This window comes from Mobula hypostoma, chromosome 5 (assembly GCF_963921235.1).
Source record: "Mobula hypostoma chromosome 5, sMobHyp1.1, whole genome shotgun sequence".
NCBI classification, from domain to species: domain Eukaryota; kingdom Metazoa; phylum Chordata; class Chondrichthyes; order Myliobatiformes; family Myliobatidae; genus Mobula; species Mobula hypostoma.
Window position 1 is genome coordinate 96683227 of NC_086101.1, and position 22402 is coordinate 96705628.

A 22402-nucleotide genomic window follows, 5' to 3' on the forward strand; every position below is an offset into this window, starting at 1 on the left:
ATCTGGAGCAGTATTTCTCAATCTGGTTGTTTGAGGATAAACAAAACACTTAGTCTTTAACCAGGACAATTCTGTCCATTCTGGTGGTAAGCATTTGGAAAAGATTGTTGGGTACTGTTGTGTAGTAGTTCATGGTTAAATCCAGAGTTCTGGACAGTTGGTCTGCAGACGAGAGTTTAAAACTCATTCTAGTGGCCCACAAATTTATATTCAAATGAGTAAATAAATCTGGAATTAGAAATCTTACATCATTAGTGATGACCAAGAAAGTAATGGATTGCCATGAAACTCAACATGGTTCAGAATCTTTCTGAGGACATTTCTGAACCATGTTGAGAGCAGCACCTCTACTTCCTTACAAGTTTGCAAAGATTCAGCATAACATCTAAAACTCTGACAAACTTTTATAAATGTGTGGTGGAGTGTGTATTGACGGGCTGCATCACAGCTTGGTATGGAAACACCAGTGCCCTTGAATGGAAAGTACCACAAAAAGTAGTGGGTACGACCCAGTCCATCACAGCTGAAGCCCTCCCCAACATTGGGCACATCTACAGGAAACGTTGTCACAGGAAAGCAGCATCCATCATCACAGACCCTCATCAGCCAGGTCATGCTCTCTTCTCGCTGCTGCCATCTGGAAAAAGCTACAGGGGCCTCAGGACTCACACCATCAGGTTCAGGAAGAATTATTACCCTTCAACCATCAGGCTCTTGAACCAGAGGCAATTAACTTCACTCCACTTCACTTGCCCCATCATTGAATTGTTCCAACAACCTATGGACTCACTCTCACAGACTCTTCATCTCATGTTCTTGATACGTATTGATTATTTATTTATTATTATTACTTCTTTTGTAGTTGCACAATTTATGTTGATGTGGTTGCTCATTGATTCTATTATGGTTATTGGATTTATTGAGTATGCCTGCAAGAAAATGAATCTCAGGGTTGTATTGGGTGACATATGTATTTTGATAATAAGTTTACTTTGAACTTGAACTTTATTTGTATGGAATGTATGTGAGTTACAACTGTCTTATGAAGGAGGAGCAAAGTCAAGATGGTGCTAAACAGCGACTCCCTTGCTTGCATATTGGAAACAACTTTTTTTTTATCTTTGTTATCTCTTTTTTTCTTTTCCAAGGTTCTTTTGAAGTCCTTGACCTGGAGTTACACTCTGACTTTGGTTCTTTGTGGGAATGGGACCTGCTCTCAGCGCATCATGACCAGCTGCTTTTTGATATCCCAAGGATGCAGTCTGGAAGACTAGTGTGCCTTCAGGGCGCCGGAATTTCGTGGCTGTGGGGACAGGCTGATTCTAGGCCAGTGCCCTTGACTGAAGTGTCACGGGAGAACACAGAACATCGGGTTAGCTGCTGGGGGTTGTGTGTCTGGACAGCTGCACCATTTTGGTGCCGACTCTCTGGACGCAGAGCTCAGAAAAAGTGACGCAACAGACCTTTAACATCATAAATCAATGAATTGTTTCTTATGTCTCCCCTCTCGCTGTGAAATGGGGACATCTGTTTTTCCTTTATTAGGGAGAGAGAGAACCTGTGGTATGTCAAATTACCGGGTGAATGAGTAGTTTTTGGAGGACTGCAAGTCTGTGTCTTTATTGATACTTGCTGCACACTTAAGTACTCAGTGGAGGGTGCTGATGTTTTTTTGCTGGTGAGGGTGGTGTGGTCGTTGCCTTGCTGGTGCTTGTGTGTGGGAGGGAGGAGCTGGGTGGGGGCTTTGGGGTTCTAACATTTTAACTATCATTCATTCTTAGGGGCACTCCTCTGTTTTTACAGATGTTCGCAAAGAAAAAGAATTTCAGGATGTATATTGTATACAATTCTCTGACATTAAATGTATCTATTGAAACCTATTGAAATAGGCAGCAAGCATTTCAGTTAAGGCATTGATTCACGACAGGTGATAAATGCTGCCTTTTCTTTTAGATACACCCAATGAACCCACGTTGTTCAGTTATACTCATGTGACTAATTAACGTACTAACAGTAGGTTAAGACCATATTTCTTCAGAATGTGCGAGGAAAATGGAGGACCTGGAGGAAACCCACACAGTCATGGGGAGAACATACAAATTCCTTACAGACTGCAGTGGGAATTGGTGCTGTGAAGTGTTACATTAACCACCATGCTACCATGCTGCCCCAGTCTGTGTGCTGCCTGTTCTGGCTAGGGATATCAATATTGCGGAATCATAAAGTCATAGAGCATGGAAACAAGTCCTTTGTTCCAACTAGCCCATATTGGCTGTGTGGCCCAGTGAACTAGTCTCATTTGTCCATGTTGGGCCCATAGCCAACATGGCTAAATCCCTCTTATTCATGAACTTATCTAGATAACCTTTAAGGGATGCTAATGTGTCTGCCTCAACCAGTGTTTCTGGCAACTCATTTCAAATACACACCACTCTTGCTTGTTGAACCTGCCCTTAATATCCTTTTCAAATCTCTTTCCTGTGATCTTAAACTTCTGCTCTCTTGTTTTCAGCAACTCTTCCCTGGCAGAAAGACTATGTGCTTTCACCTTGTCTGTGCACCTAATAATCTTATGTAGATTTTTCATGCCAACATTCTTTTCGAAAATAAAGAATAATAGCACATTTGCAGATTCAAACTTTTTTCTGCTGCATATGATATGATATTGAAGGAACACTCCCAATCCAATTTTAAAGCTAGTCAAATCTCAGAGCTTCTAATTAACACTACAAAACAGTAACTTCCTTTGGAGAGCATTTGAAACCAGGCCTAAGTGCCTCAAAGTCCTTCACAGTAGTGTTGCAAAGCACCAATTTGATGCAAATAAGAACATATGATTGTTGATAATAAAAAAGCTTGGTTGTAGAAGTCAGTTTTATGTCACTTCTTAAAGAAAGAAGAAGGGGTTGAGAGCCTGAAGGTCTTCCTGAACTTAACCTTGAACTAAATATGTAAACAAAATTTAGAGAGGAAATATTTAATACCATTGCTTGTTTTAATTTTCTTTATAATTCCACTTTCTACTTTAACTTTAACGTTATTTTCAATTAGATTAGATTAGATTATGAGGACACTCAGTCCTCTTTTATTGTCATTTAGTAATGCTTGCATTAAGAAATGATACAATTTGTTTCTCCAGAATGATATCACAGAAATACAAGACAAACCAAGACTGAAAAACTGACAAAAACCACATAATTGTAACATATAGTTACAACAGTGCAAAGCAATACCATAATTTGATAAAGAACAGACCACGGGCACTGTAAAAAAAAATGTCTCAAAGTCTCTCGAAAGTCCCATCATCTCACGCAGATAGTAGAAGGAAGAAAAACTCTTCCTGCCATGAACCTCCAGCGCCGCAAACTTGCCGATGCAGCACCCTGGAAGCACCCGACCACAGCCGACTCTTGAGTCCGTCAGAAAACTTTGAGCCTCTGACCAGCCCTCTGACATCGAGCACCGAACACCATCTCTGCTGAGCGCTTCGACCCCGGCCCCGGCAACAGGCAATAGGCAAAGCCGAGGATTTGGGGCCTTCTCCTCCGGAGATTCTCGATCGCACAGAAGCAGCAGCATCAAAGCAGGCATTTCAGAAGTTTCTCCAGATGTTCCTCCATGCTTCTCATGTCTGACTCCATCAAATCAGGATTGTGCACGGTACCTACTTAACAAATACCGATATCATTTCGGAGCAGCCGCACACGTCGCCATCTTCTCCTCCCCTCTGAAGTAGATCACTGGACTGGCTTAATCTTGCCTCTAACCAACAGTTAAGTAGAGAATTGTTGGCCATTTTCTAATGGATGGTGGAAACATTTAAATATTATTCAAAGACCTTCGCCATCAGACTTTCTTGACAAGGTCTCCAGATCACAACCTTCTCTATCGCATGCCCTCAGAATCAATGATCAGCTTGGCTACTGGAGATCATTTTATTGAGGTCTGGGCAGTGAATCAATTAGCATCAAGTTCTGAACACGGGCCAGGTTCAGCTCCATACAACTTACCAATTCAAAATTCATAAAAGAAAATTACTCTGTTACATAGTTGAAAATGGAAGCAATTATTAGGAGGGAAAAATAAAAGTATTAGCTACCAATTTCAATTCAGTTATAACTTTTAAAACTCTTATTTTTGTCTTTACTTTAAGTAGTTTATAAATGGCCTATTAAAGCTCCAAGGGCATAACTTTGCCAACATAATCAAGTACCCTATCTGTCCTGGTTATTTGCTCTTCTCCACCCGCCCAATAGACAGAAAATACAAAAGCCACTGAACACATGCCACCAGGCACAAGGACAGTTTCTACCCTGCTGTTAGAAGATTCTTGAATGGACCTCTCAAATGCTAAAGATGAACTCTTTAATATTAAGGAATGGCTATTGTCATTCTTCAGTACACAAGTGTAAAGGAGAACAAAAATGATTGTTACTCTGGATCTGATACAGCATAAAGATCACAATAAAAATAAAGAACACAATAAAAATAAAAACACACAATGAATATAAATACAATCTTACAAAACACAATATATAAGTAACTGAGTGTGGCCATATATACATAAGATTATCTACATAGACTGATTTACATAAGGTGATGCTGGGTGCAGGACTATCTGTGGGTAAGGTGACTCTTGCAGGATAAAGTGACAAAGTGGCTTGGCAAGATGAACTCCTCTAGGTAACAGCAGAGTACAAGAAAGCACACCAGGAAGGTGACTGTATCAGTGTAGGTATGAGGTGTGGAGTAAAGGGGCAGTGCATTTGGAGGGGGAGGGGAATTTTTCCCTTGCACATTACTTATCGACCTGCACTGCATGTTTTCTGTGACTGTAACGTTACATTCTAGTTTTTTTTTACTTTTGTACTACCTCAAGAAACTCTGCCAGGATGGCAAGCAGACTAAAACTTTTCACTCTCTTGGTACACGTTGCAATTACCCATTTAAAAGATATTGCCAGTAAATATCCAAATAAAAATGCACCTTTATAAAATTTACACTATTTGAGATAGATTGGTGGTAATCCTTGCGACTGTTTGTGGAGGATCATTTTCCCCTTGGTGAGACCAGACTGACTGACCCCTGATGTGTTTAAGTGTTGGTGCACAATGAGGCAGCCACTGACAGTTGAACAAACACAACGGTGGTTGACTGAACAAAAGCACTACTTGAATAAGGATTGAAGTAATAATAAGGAAGGTGTCTGAAATTGGAAGAAAAACCGGTATTGAAAATGAAATGAATGTTCAATACTTTTGAGCCATGCAAGAGCTCTTATTGTAATAACTGTCAATAGCAAAATATAATTTGATAACTCAGCAACAGGGAGTAAGATAGCTCTTACAATAAGGAACAATCAGATGCTTCTGTCTGTAGATTCAAAGGGACCAATGTCCCTTTTATTCTACTGTTTTTTATTTTGGCCCAGCTCAGGCTGGTGCAATATGTTCAATACCAAAAATAGATAACTGAATTCTCATTGTAACTCTACCATGGTAGGCTGCAAGCACTTTAATTATTTGGAGAGCAGATATGGAGCAGAGATGCAATCACGTATAAAAAGTGTTTCCAATAAACTCTTAATGTTGCTAATAAGGGAAACAGGCACTAGAAATATGTGATAGAACTATATCCTGTTATTAGCTTTCATTTTCAACAGTATCACTCACAACACGCTGGGGAACTCAGCAGGTCGGGCAGCATCCATGGAAACGATGAGTCGACGTTTCGGGCCGGAACGTCGACTCATCGTTTCCACGGATGCCGCCCGACCTGCTGAGTACCTCCAGCGTGTTTTGAGTGTTGCTTTGACCCCAGCATCTGCAGATTATTTTGTGTTTATTTTCAACAGTATATTTGCTTTGATTATGTTCACTGATCTTTCCTTGTGAATACTGACTAAAATATAAGTGGAAAATGGAATAAAATTAACCTCGCACTACCAAGTTCAAGAGGAGCTATAATCCTAGAGTCACCAGATTCTTAAATTGACCGACACAACCATAATCCTAACACAGCACCAAAATATGACAGACTATCTCTTGCACTACCATGAATTTGTCCAATAGTGTTATTTTTTTGCACAAGTATTTTGTTTTCCACAATCGTTTTTACTGTTTTGTCTAATTTATATTCTGTGGGTTGTTTGAATTGACATGCCAGTGATCCTGCTGCAATTACATTTTTCATTGTACCTGTACCTCACTGAACTTGTGTAAGAGACAATAAACTTGACTTACCACCTTAAAATACATACAGGTATATAAAGTGACAACAATCTTACTGAAACATTCAGATGATAAATAAATGCAGATATCAACATAACATTGTGTGATGTAAGCAATAATAGTTGACAGTTTTTATAGTGCTATTAGTTATCTATGACTGTTACCTGTATCATGCAATATTATCTTGATATTTGTGACTAATTACACTTATCTCTGAGGGCATACGTGTTTCTGAATAAAAAATTGGGGAAGTGGTACAGCCTTGAGATGGATCAGGAGAGTACTGAAACAGGGTTTTGGATCTGATATAACCAAGTACTTCTTGAACATTGAGGGTGACCCAACATGTTGAGGGGTTGTTGAAACTATAACACAAATTAGTTAGATAACAATCCAGTAAAAGTTGGACAAATTTGTTATCCAGAAAAGATAGAAATAGATGAGCATCTATGAGTGGGTAAACTGGTACAGTAATCGCATTTCAAAGAAACAGATCATAAGATCTACTTGATCTATTAATTCTTCATTTCAGACTCTTGCCATCATGCTTCACCTATGGCAATCTGCATATCCCAAGACCATAAGACTTAGGAACAGAGTTAGTCTATTTGGCCCATTGAGTGTGCTCTGCCATTCCTTTGCAGAATGGATGTGGAGGAACAAAATTTCTGATCTTCAAACAAACTCGCTTTCTTTTTCATTTGAGATTTTCCTACCAATATAATGTTCAGATAAGAAAATAGAACAGGATAATACCGATAACTGATGATCACGTCACTAACTCCCTCACAAATTGGTAGCACATTAAAAAAATTAGGATATATTTATCCATAGAGAATCTGACAGAACAATAACTTTAAAATCTCTTAATCTGATGAACTTTAAGAATGGTAGGAAAATTGTACACAGACAGGTTAAGCCACACCAACACTATTTAACTAATTTGACTACAACTATGATATTCCTTCTGGCTATTGGAATGAGACAATCCATCATTGATGATGTAACTCTTGCTCGTCATAATGAATTATCAACCATTTGTACAGATATACTTTATTCCATGGCCTAGAAAAAAGAACCTGAACAATTGTAATTTAGTTTTGTTCCTATATCAGTAACTGTTAAACAAACATTGAAATCTTCTTTGCTCAATTGTGGTTAGATGAAAAATAACACCCTGCTGAATATTATAAGAACCTTTTTCTGTTGTAAGAGAAAGAATAGTGAGGGCTAGTTAACAGTGATGTGGGTTGTACCAATGTGGTAACTGCAGACAAAACTAGAGACATGGAATGCAGCAGCAATGACACCCAAGTTTCGGAAACACCACTAATTATGTTATGGTGTACACTCATTGCTGTAATGGAAAACTGGATCATGGATAATCATTTTACCCTGTAATTAGGATCTATTCTGTTATGTAATTAAGTCTTCCTGTAGACACCATCCTGTTATCAAAATGTTGTTTTGCTGGTAATCTTGCCAACTGAGAATGTAAAAGCTGTACCGAATTCATGCTCAGGTAGATCAGCTTTGACTGGTATCCTGGTATGCAGCAGTTTTTAGCAAATCACCCATTATTTTGAACAATAACCTCTTGTAACCTTTCAATTTACTCTGACATTTTCCAGTGGAGATACAGGCTATATTGCATTTAAGAACATACAATTCTGGCTGGATCTTTATGAGAATTACCGTTGTGTACAAAATTTAATTTGAACTTACCATTTTGCTGCAATATCACAGCCAAATACTCGTCGTGGTAAGTGTCCACATACAGGAGGATGCTGGGAGCTCGTGTTGTCCGGAAGCTGAAAGCAGTGTTCTCTGAGGAGGTAGTCTTGTCCATGTAGATGGCAGATAAATGTGCACTTAGATTCCTGGCAATCCCATAAAATTCCTGAAAGTTGTATATTAGGGATGTTCCAACCTCAAAGAAGGCAGACACCTCTGTAAAGAAAAAGATTAGTGTCTATATGCTGCATAGTAGAAAATCATTGTTGGCATGTTAGTCTGACCGAGGTAACTACCCCTGTGGCAAATCAACAATGCAGAGAAAAAGAAGTATAACTGATAAGTATTGCAGAATAAGTTTTCTATTTCGTACCTCTCTAGGATTATAATAGCCATGCTAAAGCGGAGGTATGGGTGTCAAAAACGACGCGGAGAAGGCAGAAGAGTGGGTTTGAGAAGGATAATAAATTAGCCATGATGGAATGGCAAAACTGATTTGATGGGCTGAATAGCCTAATTCTGCTCCTATGTCTTATTGACTTACAGTTATGACGCAGATACCCCATGATATTGGTGTGGCATTGTATTGTAGCAATTAGCATAATGCTACTACAATGTCGGCGACCTGGGTTCAATTTCTGTTGAAGTCTGTAAGAAGTTTGTACATGACTGCTTGGGTTTCCTCCAGGTGCTCCGGTCTCCTTCCACATTTCAAAGATGCACGGGTTATTCTGGTAGTTGGTTACATAGGTGTAATTGGACTGTGTGGGCTTGCTACCATGCTGTACCTCCCTCAATAACTATCGACTAACAAACCGGGAGATGATAAATCAAGGTGTACATTGGAAATCTGAGAGTTTGAGTTTGGTTTCAAAAACAAATTTGGCAATAATAAGTTGGTAATGGTGACTATGAGAGACTGGTGTAAAAACAGCGTTGATTCACTTGACAAAGAAGAAAACATGATGGTCTTAACTGAAAATAAGAACAAAAACTGCATAAGCTGGAAATCTGAGATAAGAACAGACAAAATCTAGAAATACACAGCCAGGTCAGTCAGTATTTGCAGAGAGATAAACAGTTAATGTTACAAGTCGGAGAACCTGATGTTTACTCTGTTTCTCTTTCTACATATGCTGTCTGACCTGATGAGTGTTTCCAGCATTTTCGGTTTCATTTTAAATAATACAGTACTTGGTTTGTCATAGAGTTATTGAGTTAGAGAAGGGCACACAAAAAAGGAAATCATTTGAACCATCAATTCCACAGTAGCCCGTTAACAGTGATCCCATGTAACTCTCAATGTTTATCATCCCTACAGTTTCACCAACTCCCTTACAGCCATGGGCAATATACAGTGGTCAATTACCTGCCAGTTGACAGAGTGAACAGTATACACAATTACAGCAATAAAGACTGGAAGCCTGGAGGCCTGCCTGGGTGGGTAGCAGGGATGGGAAAGGGGCTTGTTTTGCCTTTGTCTTGCCGCTCCTGCTGCTTGTGATGTTTGTGCTGTTCTGTGGAACATTGCAGGCATGCTGTGTTGGGACTGCAATGTGTGGTGACCCTTGCAGGCTGACACCAGCACAAATGATATTAGTCATAGTCATACTTTATTAATCCCGGGGGAAATTGGTTTTCGTTACAGTTGCTTCATAAATAGTAAATAGTAATAGAACCATAAATAGTTAAATAGTAATATGTAAATTATGCCAGTAAATTATGAAATAAATCCAGGACCAGCCTATTGCTCAGGATGTCTGACCCTCCAAGGGAGGAGTTGTAAAGTTTGATGGCCACAGGCAGGAATGACTTCCTATGACGCTCTGTGTTGCATCTCGGTGGGATGAGTCTCTGGCTGAATGTACTCCTGTGCCCACCCAGTACATTATGTAGTGGATGGGAGACATTGACCAAGATGGCATGCAACTTAGACAGCATCCTCTTTTCAGACACCACCGTCAGAGAGTCCAGTTCCATCCCCACAACATCACTGGCCTTACAAATGAGTTTGTTGATTCTGTTGATGTCTTCCACCCTCAGCCTGCTGCCCCAGCACACAACAGCAAACATGATAGCACTGGCCACCACAGACTCGTAGAACATCCTCAGCATCGTCCGGCAGATGTTAAAGGACCTCAGTCTCCTCAGGAAATAGAGACGGCTCTGACCCTTCTTATGGACAGCCTCAGTGTTCTTAGACCAGTCCAGTTTATTGTCAATTCGTATCCCCAGGTATTTGTAATCCTTTACCATGTCCGCACTGACCCCCTGGCTGGAAACAAGGGTCACCGGTACCTTAGCTCTCCTCAGGTCTACCACCAGCTCCTTAGTCTTTTTCACATTAAGCTGCAGATAATTCTGCTCACACTATGTGACAAAGTTTCCTACTGTAGCCCTGTACTCAGCCTCATCTCCCTTGCTGATGCATCCAACTATGGCAGAGTTATCCGAAAACTTCTGAAGATGACAAGACTCCGTGCAGTAGTTGAAGTCTGAGGTGAAAATGGTGAAGAGAAAGGGAGACAAGACAGTCCCCTGTGGAGCCCCAGTGCTGCTGATCACTCTGTCAGACACACAGTGTTGCAAGCACACGTACTGTGGTCTGCGCCAGTCAGGTAATCAAGAATCCATGATACCAGGGAAGCATCCATCTGCATCACTGTCAGCTTCTCCCCCAGCAGAGCAGGGCGGATGGTGTTGAACGCACTGGAGAAGTCAAAAAACATGACCCTCACAGTGCTCGCTGGCTTGTACATATTGTGCATTTCACTGTATGTTTTGATATACATGCGATTAAGAAGTGTGAATTGGAAATTGAATCAATGCACGGAAAGCCACAGGATGCTGCCAAAGACTGGAGTGTCATCTGAATGAATTCAGAAAGAAATGCTAAAGTAACAATAACAGAATAACCAAAAGAGGTAGAATTAAGAGTACAAGAATATGGCAATACCACCAAGAAGGAGGTGCGAAAGAACTGGTTGATTTAGAAGTCCAGAGCTGTACTGAAGGAACTGCTTTGAGTCTGGTCATCGGGACTTTCAGACTCCTGTGTCTTCTCCTAGAAGGTAGAAGACAGCAAAGGGAATGGCCTGGGTGACAGGTATCCTTGGTGATACAATTACCCTAAATGAAGTAATGCTGAGAAGATGGTCCATATGGTGAACACTGGAGCACCCAAGAGCACAATCACAGGGTGGATGGCCATTACACACACACACAGGAAGCTCACCACGTCTCCAATTACTCTGGAGGCTAAAGCAATTCAGTATGTCTCTGTTGACCCTTATCAAGTCTTTTATTGATGCATCATGGAAAGCTTTCTGTCTGGATAGATATTGGTTTGGTATGGCAACTGCTCTGCCTGTGACTGCAAAAAACCACATGCAGACACAGCTCTGCACATCACAGAAACTAGCCTTCCCTCAACAGACTGTCTATATTTTGCCTCAGTAAAGCATAATCAAGACCCAACCTACTCCAGACATTCTTTTTTCTCCCTTCAGGCAGAAGATACAAAACCCTGAAAGTATGTACCAGGTTCAAGGACAGCTTCTAACCCACAGTTATCAGACCCTTGACTAGACTCCTGGCCTCACAATCTACCTCATTACCTGCTTGCACTTCATTGTTTACCCACACTACATTTTCACTGGAGTTTTTACGCTTTATTCTGCATTGTTATTATACCTCATTCTAACTCAATGCACTGTATAATGATTGTACTGTAGAAACTGTATGCAAGACAAGCTCTTCACTATACACATGGTACACATGGCGATAATAAACCAATACTAATTCACGGTAGGCAAGCTCAGGATTGAACCCAGGTCTCTGGTGCTGTGATGCAATGACCCTGCAGCCCCTCTGCCACTCTACCTCCCTCAGTAGGACCACACCAATGTGGTTGATTAACTGTTTTCCAAAGTGTCCTTTCAATTTGCTCTAGAACAGGGGTTCCAACCTGGAGTCTATGAATCCCTTCCTTAATGGTATTGGCCCAATAGTATAAAAAAGGTTGGGAACTCCTGTTCTAGAAGGAAGTGTCTTCTAAGGGAACTAAGGATACTTACCAGCCTTTAACAATCATATTCAAAGGTCAGGAAATAATGTGAACCAAAGACATGGTTTGATATAATAATTTGACAATGTTGACCTGAATATATACTCAGCGGCAACTTTACTAGGTACCTCCCGGACCTAAAATAGTGGCCACTGAGTGTATTTCATGATCTTCTGCTGTTGCACCCCATTCACTTCAAGGTTCAACGTTTGTGTATTCTGTATATCACTGTCGTAATGCATGGTTATTTGAGTTAGTGTGGTCTTCCTGTCATCCTGAATCTGTCTGGCTATTCCGGTCAAGATGCTGCTAGTGTACAATGTTCGCTTGGTCCGCAGCTTCCAGATAGCCCACAAAAATATCTTTTTTTCACCTTAGATGTGTTTCTGGGACTGTTAGAGCCTGTGATTTACAGTTTGGAGATTGATTAAGTGATCCAGCACTTTGCTGTCTCTGAGAAGATTCCGGGAGGTGAGCACATACAGCCTTGATGCGAAAAAACTTTGAGATCGGACATGAGCTGGTGTTCAACTTTATTTCTCCAATTAAAGCATACACTATGCGCTGATTAAAGCATCGAGGAAGATTGAGACATTGAGGCAAATGCGGAAGGCGAGTGAGAGTTCAGCACTGACTGCCTTCCTTTTGATTGCTGCCGGAGAAGAAATCTGTGAGTGGCCAATCATTGTGTGGCTCTCTGTGGCAGTTGGGTAGGCCTCTCTGCCTCATGTGGCGTCTCTCTCTTTCGATGAATGTTGGTGATATCGCAGGATGGTATCGTGGCTTCTGCATTTATGGATTGGACATCGCGTTTATGGGCTGTGGAATTTTTCAGACTTATGTTTTAATATTCTGTGTTTTTATCACCTGTTCCTTTTGTGTTTTGTTGTGCGAGGAGAGGGTGCTTGTGGGTTGATGTTCTGTTAGTCTTTTTGTGTGGAGTGAGGGGTCGATGTTTCTGTTCTGGAGGGAGGGGTTTGGGAGTTGATGGTCGGGATACTGTTCTTTTTTGTGTGGTGTGGCGGGTAGGTTTGATGCTTCTCTCTGAATGACTTTCACGTTCTTTCTTTGTTTCGTGACTATCTGGAAAAGACAAATTTCAGAGTTACCTGTTTTGATAATAAATGAACCTTTGAACCTTTGATTCTCCTCTGATCTCTCTCACCAACAAGGCATTTTTTCCCACAGAACAGCCACTCACTGGATGCTTTTTGTATTTTATATCATTCCCTGGAAACTCTAAAGACTATTGTGCATGAAATCCCAGGTGATCAGCGGGTTCTGAGATACTCAAACCACCTTGTCTGCCACCAACAATTATTCCATGGTCAAAGTCATATTTTTTCCCCAGCTAGATGTTAGGCTTGAACAACAAATGAACCTCGACCATGTCTGCATGCTTTTATGCATTGAGTTGCTGCCATATGACTGGCTAATTTGATATTTGCATTAACAAGTAGGTGTACATGTGTACTTAATACAGTGGCCACTGAGTGTACATTGCCACACGTTTCCTGTGAGCTGAAGGAGAAGATGTTATTGGTCGTATAACAGTAGATACTTGTTTTCCCTTGTGTTATGTTGGAGGGAAGGTTGAATCACTGGTGGTTTAGTCTGTCCCATGTTGGCAACAGCCTTATCTCAATGCCACATCTGCAAGGTTGTAAGTTCAAATCCTACTCCGGAGATTTTGAGCACTAAATCCAGGTTGACAGTATGGTGCTAGGAGGCTGGGAGCTGTTTATTATGCTGTCTTGCAACAAAGTTTTAAACCAAAGCCTTTTTATCGCCTCGGGAGAATGCAAAGACCCTGTGGGAATATTCGAAGAAAGCTGTGGATTCTCCTGGTGTCAGCCATTTACCCCGCCACAAACATTATATTTTGCTTTACAACTGTGGTGACTTTGAATTGGTGCATGATTCACTCTGGGAAATCCTGAAGCCGTGAAGGTTGCTGCATTGTTTTCCTCAGTCTCTCAGCAATAGATAGCAGACACTAAATGAGAATCAGAACTAGGTTTTATTATCACTGACATATGCTGTGAAATTTGTTGTTTTATGGCAGTACAGTGCAATACATAAAATATGCAATACATTATAATAAGAATATATCCATCTCTCTCTCTCTCCTCTCTCTCTCTCTCTCTCTCTCTCTCTATATATATATGTAAATACATACACATACAAGACAGGGAGAGAGGTATGTATATATAGATACAAATTAAATTAAATAGCAGTGCAAAAAGAGAGCAAAAATCATGAGGTAGTGTTCATAGTTCGGTTCATTGTTCATTCAGTAATCTTGGGGCGGAGGGGAAGAATCTGTTTCATAAGCTACAAGTATGTATCTTCAGGGTTCCGTACTTCCTCTCTGATGGCAGTAATAAGATGAGAGCATGTCCTGGGTGATGGAAGTCCTTACTGATGGATATCACTTTATTGTTAAACATATTTAATAATTCTTTTGTACAGGAGCATTGGTCAATAGCTAATGTCGTGCCAGTATTTAAGGCGAGAGATAATCATCACCAGGAGGAAATCGTCATCGAATCAGTCAGCGTTGAAATAGGATTTTTGGCCCATGATGTCCATGCCAACTTCTTCTGCCCATCTACTAACTTGTTAAGTGTTGTCTAAATGCCTCTTAATGCCAGCTTGTTACTGAAGTGTCTAAATGTCAGCTTACTGTCATTGGTAGGAAAGTTCACAGGATCCTGCTCAAGAACACAACCTGCAGAGATGGAAAGTCTGATAATGATTCCAAAATCTAATTACTGTGTACAAAATTATGAATGGCTAAGATTGTTCAAAATAATCTTCCTCTGTTGCTCTGCTTCACACCCTTGTTATGTCACCATCTTTCCTCTTGGTGGCTAACACTGGAAGTGGCTTTAAGGTACTATGGTTTATTGCTCAGCAGTCTCTCTGCCTCTCATTGTTCGTGTATTTTACTCTTGCACAATTGAAAAGATGCGCTGCATGTTAAAGCAGGATTTCCATCCCATGCTTTTGCCAATTTAATTATGTTGCCCTCAAACAAGAAATTGATTGCAATATTCAGTTCAAAGTTATAAAAATATCCTGGCAGCTGAAAAGATGACTGTGATAACTATGTTGATACTTTCAATGTTCGTTGGGTCAAATTTTAAATGTACTGTACTGTGCAAAAGCCTTAGGCACATTTAGATAGCTAGGGTGCCTATGACTTTTGCACAGTCTTGTAAATTATGTCTTTCCAATTGTCAAATAATACTTGATAAACCTGAGCTAATACAAAGCCAAAGATTTATTTCTAGTTCCCAACCACCTTGCTATTTTAACCAATATACAGTACTGTGCAAAAGTCTTGGGTACCCTAGCTATATATGTGCTAAGACCTTGGTCAGCACTGTACGTATTTGAATTTTAATAATGTATAAATGCACGGGATTCAGGGAAAGCTAGGAAAGTGGCTTCAGAATTGGTTCGATGATACGAAGCAGACGCAGTTCAGATTCAGATTAGATCCACATTAACTTGCTTATCCACTCCTCCCTTGCCACAGGTCTCCTTACTAACTTCCCCTACACCTTCCCTCTGTCCACCATTCAGGATCCTAAGCAATCCATTCAGGTGACTCTTCACCTGTGCACCTGTCAGGGTCGTCTATTGCATCCAGTGTTCCTGGTGCAACCTCCTCTACATCAGAGAGACAACACAGACAGGGGGAGCACTTTGTTAAGCATCTTCACTTCATCCGTTGCAACAGGCAGGATCTCTTGGTAGCCATCCATTTCAATTCCACTTCCTGTCTGTTCATGGCCTCCTCTACTGCCATGATGAGGCTAAGTGTAGGTTGGAGGAACAGCACTTCATATTCCATCTGATTTCTCTAACATCTGGTGATTCCTAACACCTGCCACCTCTTTATTTTCCATTCCCTGTTCCGGTTCCCCTCTCACACATTCTCTTCCGGTAACAAATCCATTCTGTTCCTTCTCCTCCCTCCACCTGCACCAACCCTTTGTTCTCTCTCATTCTGGTGGCCCTTTCACCCCCTCACTCCCCCCCCACCCTTACAACCTGCCTATCACTTCCTTCTGCGTCTTGCTTCAAGTTCTGCAGAATCTCTTGTCTCCAACTTTTAAAAAAAAGCTAGATTGTTCTAAATCATATGTGGTTCATAGCTGTCCTTCAGGAAAGGAAGTCTGTGTTCATTATCTGGTCTGGCAGAAATACAATTCTAAATACACAATATAGTTGACACCTAACAACACACACAAAATTCTGCAAGTATTCAGCAGGTCAAGCAGCATCAATGGAGGGGAATAAGCTGTCAACATTTCAGGCTGAAATCCTTCAGCAGGACTGGAAAGGAACATGGAAGACGACAGAATAAGAAGGTGTGGGAGGAGAAGGAGTACAAGCTGGCAAGTGATAGGTGAGACCAGGTAAAGGGAAAGGTGGGTAGGTGGGGGAAGGGAGATGAATAAGTGGCTGGGTGGATGAAGTAAAGGAATGACGAGAAATGGAATCTAATCGGAGACACTTAACTACCTCCTTATTACAGAGGTAATTGGGAATGTGTACTAAATGCTGACATTGCCAGAGACACCCACACCATGGGAACAAATAATTTAATCTCAGATAACAATGCAATACCCCCCACCACCCAGGCCATGCTGTCTTCTCACTACTGCTATCGGGAAGGAGATAGAGGAGCCTGAGGCCCCATACCATCAGGTTCAGGAACAGTTATTACCCCTTCAGGCTCCTGAACCAATCTCACCTCAACACTCATCCGATTCCACAACATATGGATATACGTTGAAGGACTGAGAACTCACGTTCTCAATATTATTCATCCATCTGTCTCTCTCTATCTTTACTTTTTTTTGTTTGTATTTATACAGTTTGTTTTCTTTTGCACATTGGTTACTGTCTGTCTTTGGGTGTCTGTAGTTTTTCATTTATTCCATGGATTTATTTGTATCTACTCTGAATACCAATAAGAAAATGAATCTTAGAGTAATATAAGGAGACATATATGTACTTTGACAATAAATTTTCTTTGAACTTTGAGGCAGAGTACTGAAAGGTGCCAGAAAAAAAGTCGGCAATGTTATTAAGAATCCACACATCCTGCTTACGGACTGTTGTTCCCATTGCCATCAGGGAGGAAGCTACACAGCAACCACACCAGGACCTCCAGACTCAAAAGCAGTTACTTTCCCTAAGCTATCAGGCTGATCAACACCTCCAGCCACTAACCCACACACCATCATTACACACACAGTACCTACTTCACTTTATGTACAGGCAGTATAATCAGTTTATGTATCTTGTACATTGTGTTTTATAGCCAGTAACCTGCCCTTGACGTTCAAAATCATTATGTTTTTCCTGTTTCCTTGCAGTGTTCTTCATGCCTATTGTGATTTTTATACTGCATTAAGTCTGGAGTAACAATCAGCTTGTTCTACTTTACACTCATGTACTGAAGTATGTCAATAAACAATCTTGAATGAAAAACAGTCTCCCTTCCTCAGACTGTCTACACTTCTCAAAGCATCATAAAAGCAAGCAGGCAAGACCTCTCCTACTCTGGACATTCTTTCTTCTGCCCTCTTCTGCAGAGCAGAACATGCAAAATCTTGAAAACATATACAACTAGGCTCGAGGAGTGGTTCAATCACACTGTTATAAACCTATTGAACAGAGTCTTGTACAGTAAAGATGAACTCAGCCTCTCAATCTATGCTGTCATGTACCTTGCACCTTATTGACTAGCTGCACTGTGTTTTTGCTGTAACTATAGCACTATGTTCTTCATTCTCTTTGGTTTTTTTAAAACCTTTGTACTTGTCTTAGCCCAGAGAGGGAGTAGGGCAGGCACACCAATGGTGTGCATCTCATATAGTCTCTGACAACCAAGTCCAGTTCCTGGCCTTCCTGTAACGGCTTGGCTACTAAGCCCAGTGGAACCATTTCTACTGACTGGAGAACGGGCAAAGGCAGGTCACTGGCATCTTAAAACCAGTTGTTTTGGGAAAATGGGGCTCATCAGCCAGGGTTGACGATTCATCTAGGAGAAGAAAAACTCTGATCTCAAACTTCCACTGCCTTATGGCTATAGCCACTCATGGGGAAGGCTTTGGGATTTACCCCAAGAAAAGTTCCAGAGTTGGAGTACCTAAGGCAATCCTACGCCGAGTTTGAAGCTCACTAGCAACTCCTGTGAAATGCTGGTGCCAAACTTTGTCAGTGTCTGTCGTTCCTTTGAATTCTGCAGCCATGTGGAGATGGGAGCTTCCTGCATCATACTGCCCTGACCTGTGTATCACACAGATAACTAGGCGCAACATCCAGGGTCAACACCAACCAACAGAGGGCCTCACTTTTTAATGTACTTATAGTTTGAAATAATCTGTAGAGATGGACTGCAAAACTACAGTGTTTTCTCTATCTTAGTTCACGTGATAATAATACACAAATTCCAATTTTAAATACATGTACTAAGTCATCACAGGAATATTATCAAACAATGTTTAGTACTGAGTTGATATGAGGAAATATTACAACAGGTGCTCAAAATTACAGTTAATGAAAAACATATGAAGAAGCTTCTTTAAGGAGAAGATAAATAGGAAAGATAATTAGTGAAGAAATTCAAAATTTGGGACACAGCCAGCTGATCGGTGAAGAATGAAAATTACCCAGGGAGTATTTAGTCTTTATTCATAAATGACATCTTCATCCTAAACCACAAACTCCATAAATAACTACACATTTTGTTCTCACATATGATATCAAATACCTTAAGACATAGGATATGAATTAGGCCATTTGGCCCATCAAGTCGGCTCTGCCTTTCCATCATGGATGATTTATTATCCCTCTCAACACCATTACGCAGCCTTCCTCTCGTAAACTTTGACATCCTAACTACCCTAACTAATAAAAATCCTCTCAACTTCTGCTTTAAAAATACCCAATGAATTGGCCTCCACTGCCAGCTGTGGCAATGAGTACCACAAAGTCATCCTCAACTGGCTAAAGAAGTCCCTGCTCTTCTCTTTTCTAAATGGACATCTTTGTATTCTGAGGCTGCCCCCCCGCCCCCACCGGTCCTAGATTCCCCCACTATAGGAAATATACTTTCCAGTCCACTCTAACCAGGCTTTTCAATATTCAATACATTTCAATGAGATCCCACACCCCCATCATTACTCTATGCTTCAGTGAGTACAGGCTAAGAGACGTCAAATGTGTTTCAAATGTTAACCCTTTCATTCTTGGGATAATTCCCATGAACATCCACTGAATCCTTTCCAATAACAGCAAGAGCTTTCTCAGATAAGAATCTCAAAACAGCTCACAATATTCCAAGCACGCTCTGACCAATGCCTTATAAAGCCTCAACATTTCATCCTTGCATTTATGTTTGTACATGTGACAACAATGAACCAATTGACTTTCATTTCTGCTGGCTCAGGCTAAGAAGGGAACTTAATTAAAGACCCCTTCCACCCTCAGTCATTCTCTTTTCTCCCTACTCCCATTGGACAGTATATAACAAAAACATACCAGCAGGTTCAAGGGCAGCATTGTTTCAAGAGTCATATATGGACTTTTTATACGATAAAAATGAAATCTTAACCTCACAATCTACCCAGTTCTGATCTTGCATTTTGTTGTTTACCTTTCTGGTGCTGAAATATCTGGTGACACTTGCAGGCTGCCACCAGCTCATCCTCAGGTTGTGTCGGTTGTTGACGCAAATGACATATTTCATTGCCTGTTTCGATGTGCATGTACATAAATGAATCTGAATCTTTCTCTGTAACTTGTACACTTTATTCTGCATTGTTAAGATGTTGGAAAAGATTCATAGCTCGGGTTGATAATGTTGCTGTTGAGTCACTCGCTGAGCTGGCATGTTAGCTTACAGACGTTTCGTTACCCAGCTAGGCAACATCATCAGTGCAATTTGAATGAAACGTTGGTGATCTACATTGTTCGTCTGTTATGTGTCCTGTGATTTATTTGTGTGTGTGTGTGTGTGTGTACATGAGCCATTTCTATTGGTTAACAATTATGTGATCTGTGATTGGTTGGTTAAGAACCGATTACGTGATAATTGTTGTCTAGGCTGAGTTGGTCGACTGTTATGTAGAATTAAAGTCATCCTCATTGATTGACGCGTGTAATCAGGTGTGAATTGGCTCTAAATTGACGACTTGCCACTGAAGTGGGATGTAAACTGGGTTCATTTCGACATGCTTGTTGATAGAATTCTGTGTGGACCAATGTCACTATCCTAGGCCAAGCCCGAGAATTTTTAGAGGTGTTGTTCACCACACAGAATTCTATCAACAAGCGCGTTGAAATGAACCCAGTTTACATCCCACTTCAGCGGCAAATCGTCAATCCAGAGCCAATTCACACCTGATTACACGCGTCAATCAATGAGGACGACGTTAATTCTACATAACAGTTGACTAGCTCAGCCCTGAACACATTTATCACCTAATTAGATTTTAATGAACCAATTGCGGATCACATAATCGGTAAACAACAGGAATTCTGCAGATGCTGGAAATTCAAGCAACACACATAAAAGTTGCTGGTGAACACAGCAGGCCAGGCAGCATCTCTAGGAAGAGGTGCAGTCGACGTTTCAGGCCCAGAGCCTTCATCAGGACTAACTGAAGGAAGAGTTAGTAAGGGATTTGAAAGTTGGAGGGGGAGGGGGAGATCCAAAATGATAGAAGAAGACAGGAGGGGGTGGGATGGAGCCAAGAGCTGGACAGGTGATAGGCAAAAGGGATACGAGAGGATCATGGGTCAGGAGGTCCAGGAAGAAAGACGGGGGGGGTGGACCAGAGGATGGGCAAGGGGTATATTCAGAGGGACAGAGGGAGAAAAAGGAGAGTGAGAGAAAGAATGTGTGTATAAAAATAAGTAACAGATGGGGTACGAGGGGGAGGTGGGGCATTAGCGGAAGTTAGAGAAGTCAATGTTCATGCCATCAGGTTGGAGGCTACCCAGCCGGAATATAAGGTGTTGCTCCTCCAACCTGAGTGTGGCTTCATCTTTACAGTAGAGGACGCCGTGGATAGACATGTCAGAATGGGAATGGGATGTGGAATTAAAATGTGTGGCCACTGGGAGATCCTGCTTTCTCTGGCGGACAGAGCGTAGGTGTTCAGCAAAGCGGTCTCCCAGTCTGCGTCGGGTCTCGCCAATATATAAAAGGCCACATCGGGAGCACCGGCCGGGTCTTTATGTGCTGCTGTCGTGACTCCTGTCTCCCCTTTCCCCACCACCACTCCGCAGCCCCATCTCCCTCAGATCCCACCGTCAGCTCCTGGGCCCTCAGATGCTCCATCCTCCTCTCACCCCAATCATCCCCTCTCCACTGACACACCCAGCCTCCCTCCTCCCGCCTCTGATCCCAGCTCTCATCTGTGCCGGGTCTTTACCATCCCCTCCGACCTTCAACTGTCGGAGGCAGAGCGCTCTGTCCTCAGTAAGGGCCTCACCTTTGTCCCCCTTCGCCCATACCTCAGCGAGTTCCGTGTTCGCCATGATGCGGAACTTTTCTTCTGCTGTCTCTGTCTCCGAGCCTACTTCTTCGGCAAGGACTCTTCCACCCCCACCGATGACCCCTTCTCCCGTCTTCAACCCTCCTCTTCTTTATGGACACCCTGCTCTGGTCTTCTGTCTGCTCTGGATCTCTTTATTGCTAACTGCCAACGGGACATCAACCGTCTCGACTTCACTGCACCTTGTCCCCATTCCAACCTCATTCCTTCGGAATGCTCTGCTCTCCACTCCCTCCGCACTAATCCTAACCTTATTATTAAACCCGCCGATAAGGGGGGTGCTGTTGTATTCTGGCGTACTGACCTCTACGTTGCCGAGGCACAGCAACAACTCCTCTTATTTACCCCTCGATCATGACCCCACTAAGGAGCACCAGGCCATTGTCTCCCACACCATCACCGACTTTATCCGCTCAGGGGATCTCCCATCCACTGCTACCAACCTTATTGTTCCCACACCTCGCACTTCCCGTTTCTACCTCCTACCCAAGATCCACAAACCTGCTTGTCCTGGCTGACCTATTGTCTCAGCTTGCTCCTGCCCCACCGAACTCGTTTCTGCATACCTCGACATGGTTTTATCCCCCCTTGTTCAATTCCTTCCTACCTATGTTCGTGACACTTCTCACGCTCTTAAACTTTTCGATGATTTTAAGTTCCCTGGCCCCCACCGCTTTATTTTCACCATGGATGTCCAGTCCCTATATACTTCCATCCCCCATCAGGAAGGTCTCAAAGCTCTACGCTTCTTTTTGGATTCCAGATCTAATCAGTTCCCCACTACC

At 41.8% G+C, this 22402-nt stretch overlaps 1 protein-coding gene across 3 annotated transcripts in view; it reads right to left on the reverse strand.

Annotated features, from left to right (window-relative positions):
• The window catches only part of LOC134346869 (contactin-associated protein-like 5), a 1934616-nt gene that overhangs the window by 309485 nt on the left and 1602729 nt on the right, over nt 1-22402 (reverse strand). For all 3 annotated transcript variants that reach the window (XM_063048675.1, XM_063048674.1, XM_063048673.1), the window contains one exon: nt 7956-8180. In XM_063048675.1, the coding sequence (XP_062904745.1) occupies nt 7956-8180 (225 nt within the window). The remainder of the gene's footprint in view (nt 1-7955; nt 8181-22402) is intronic.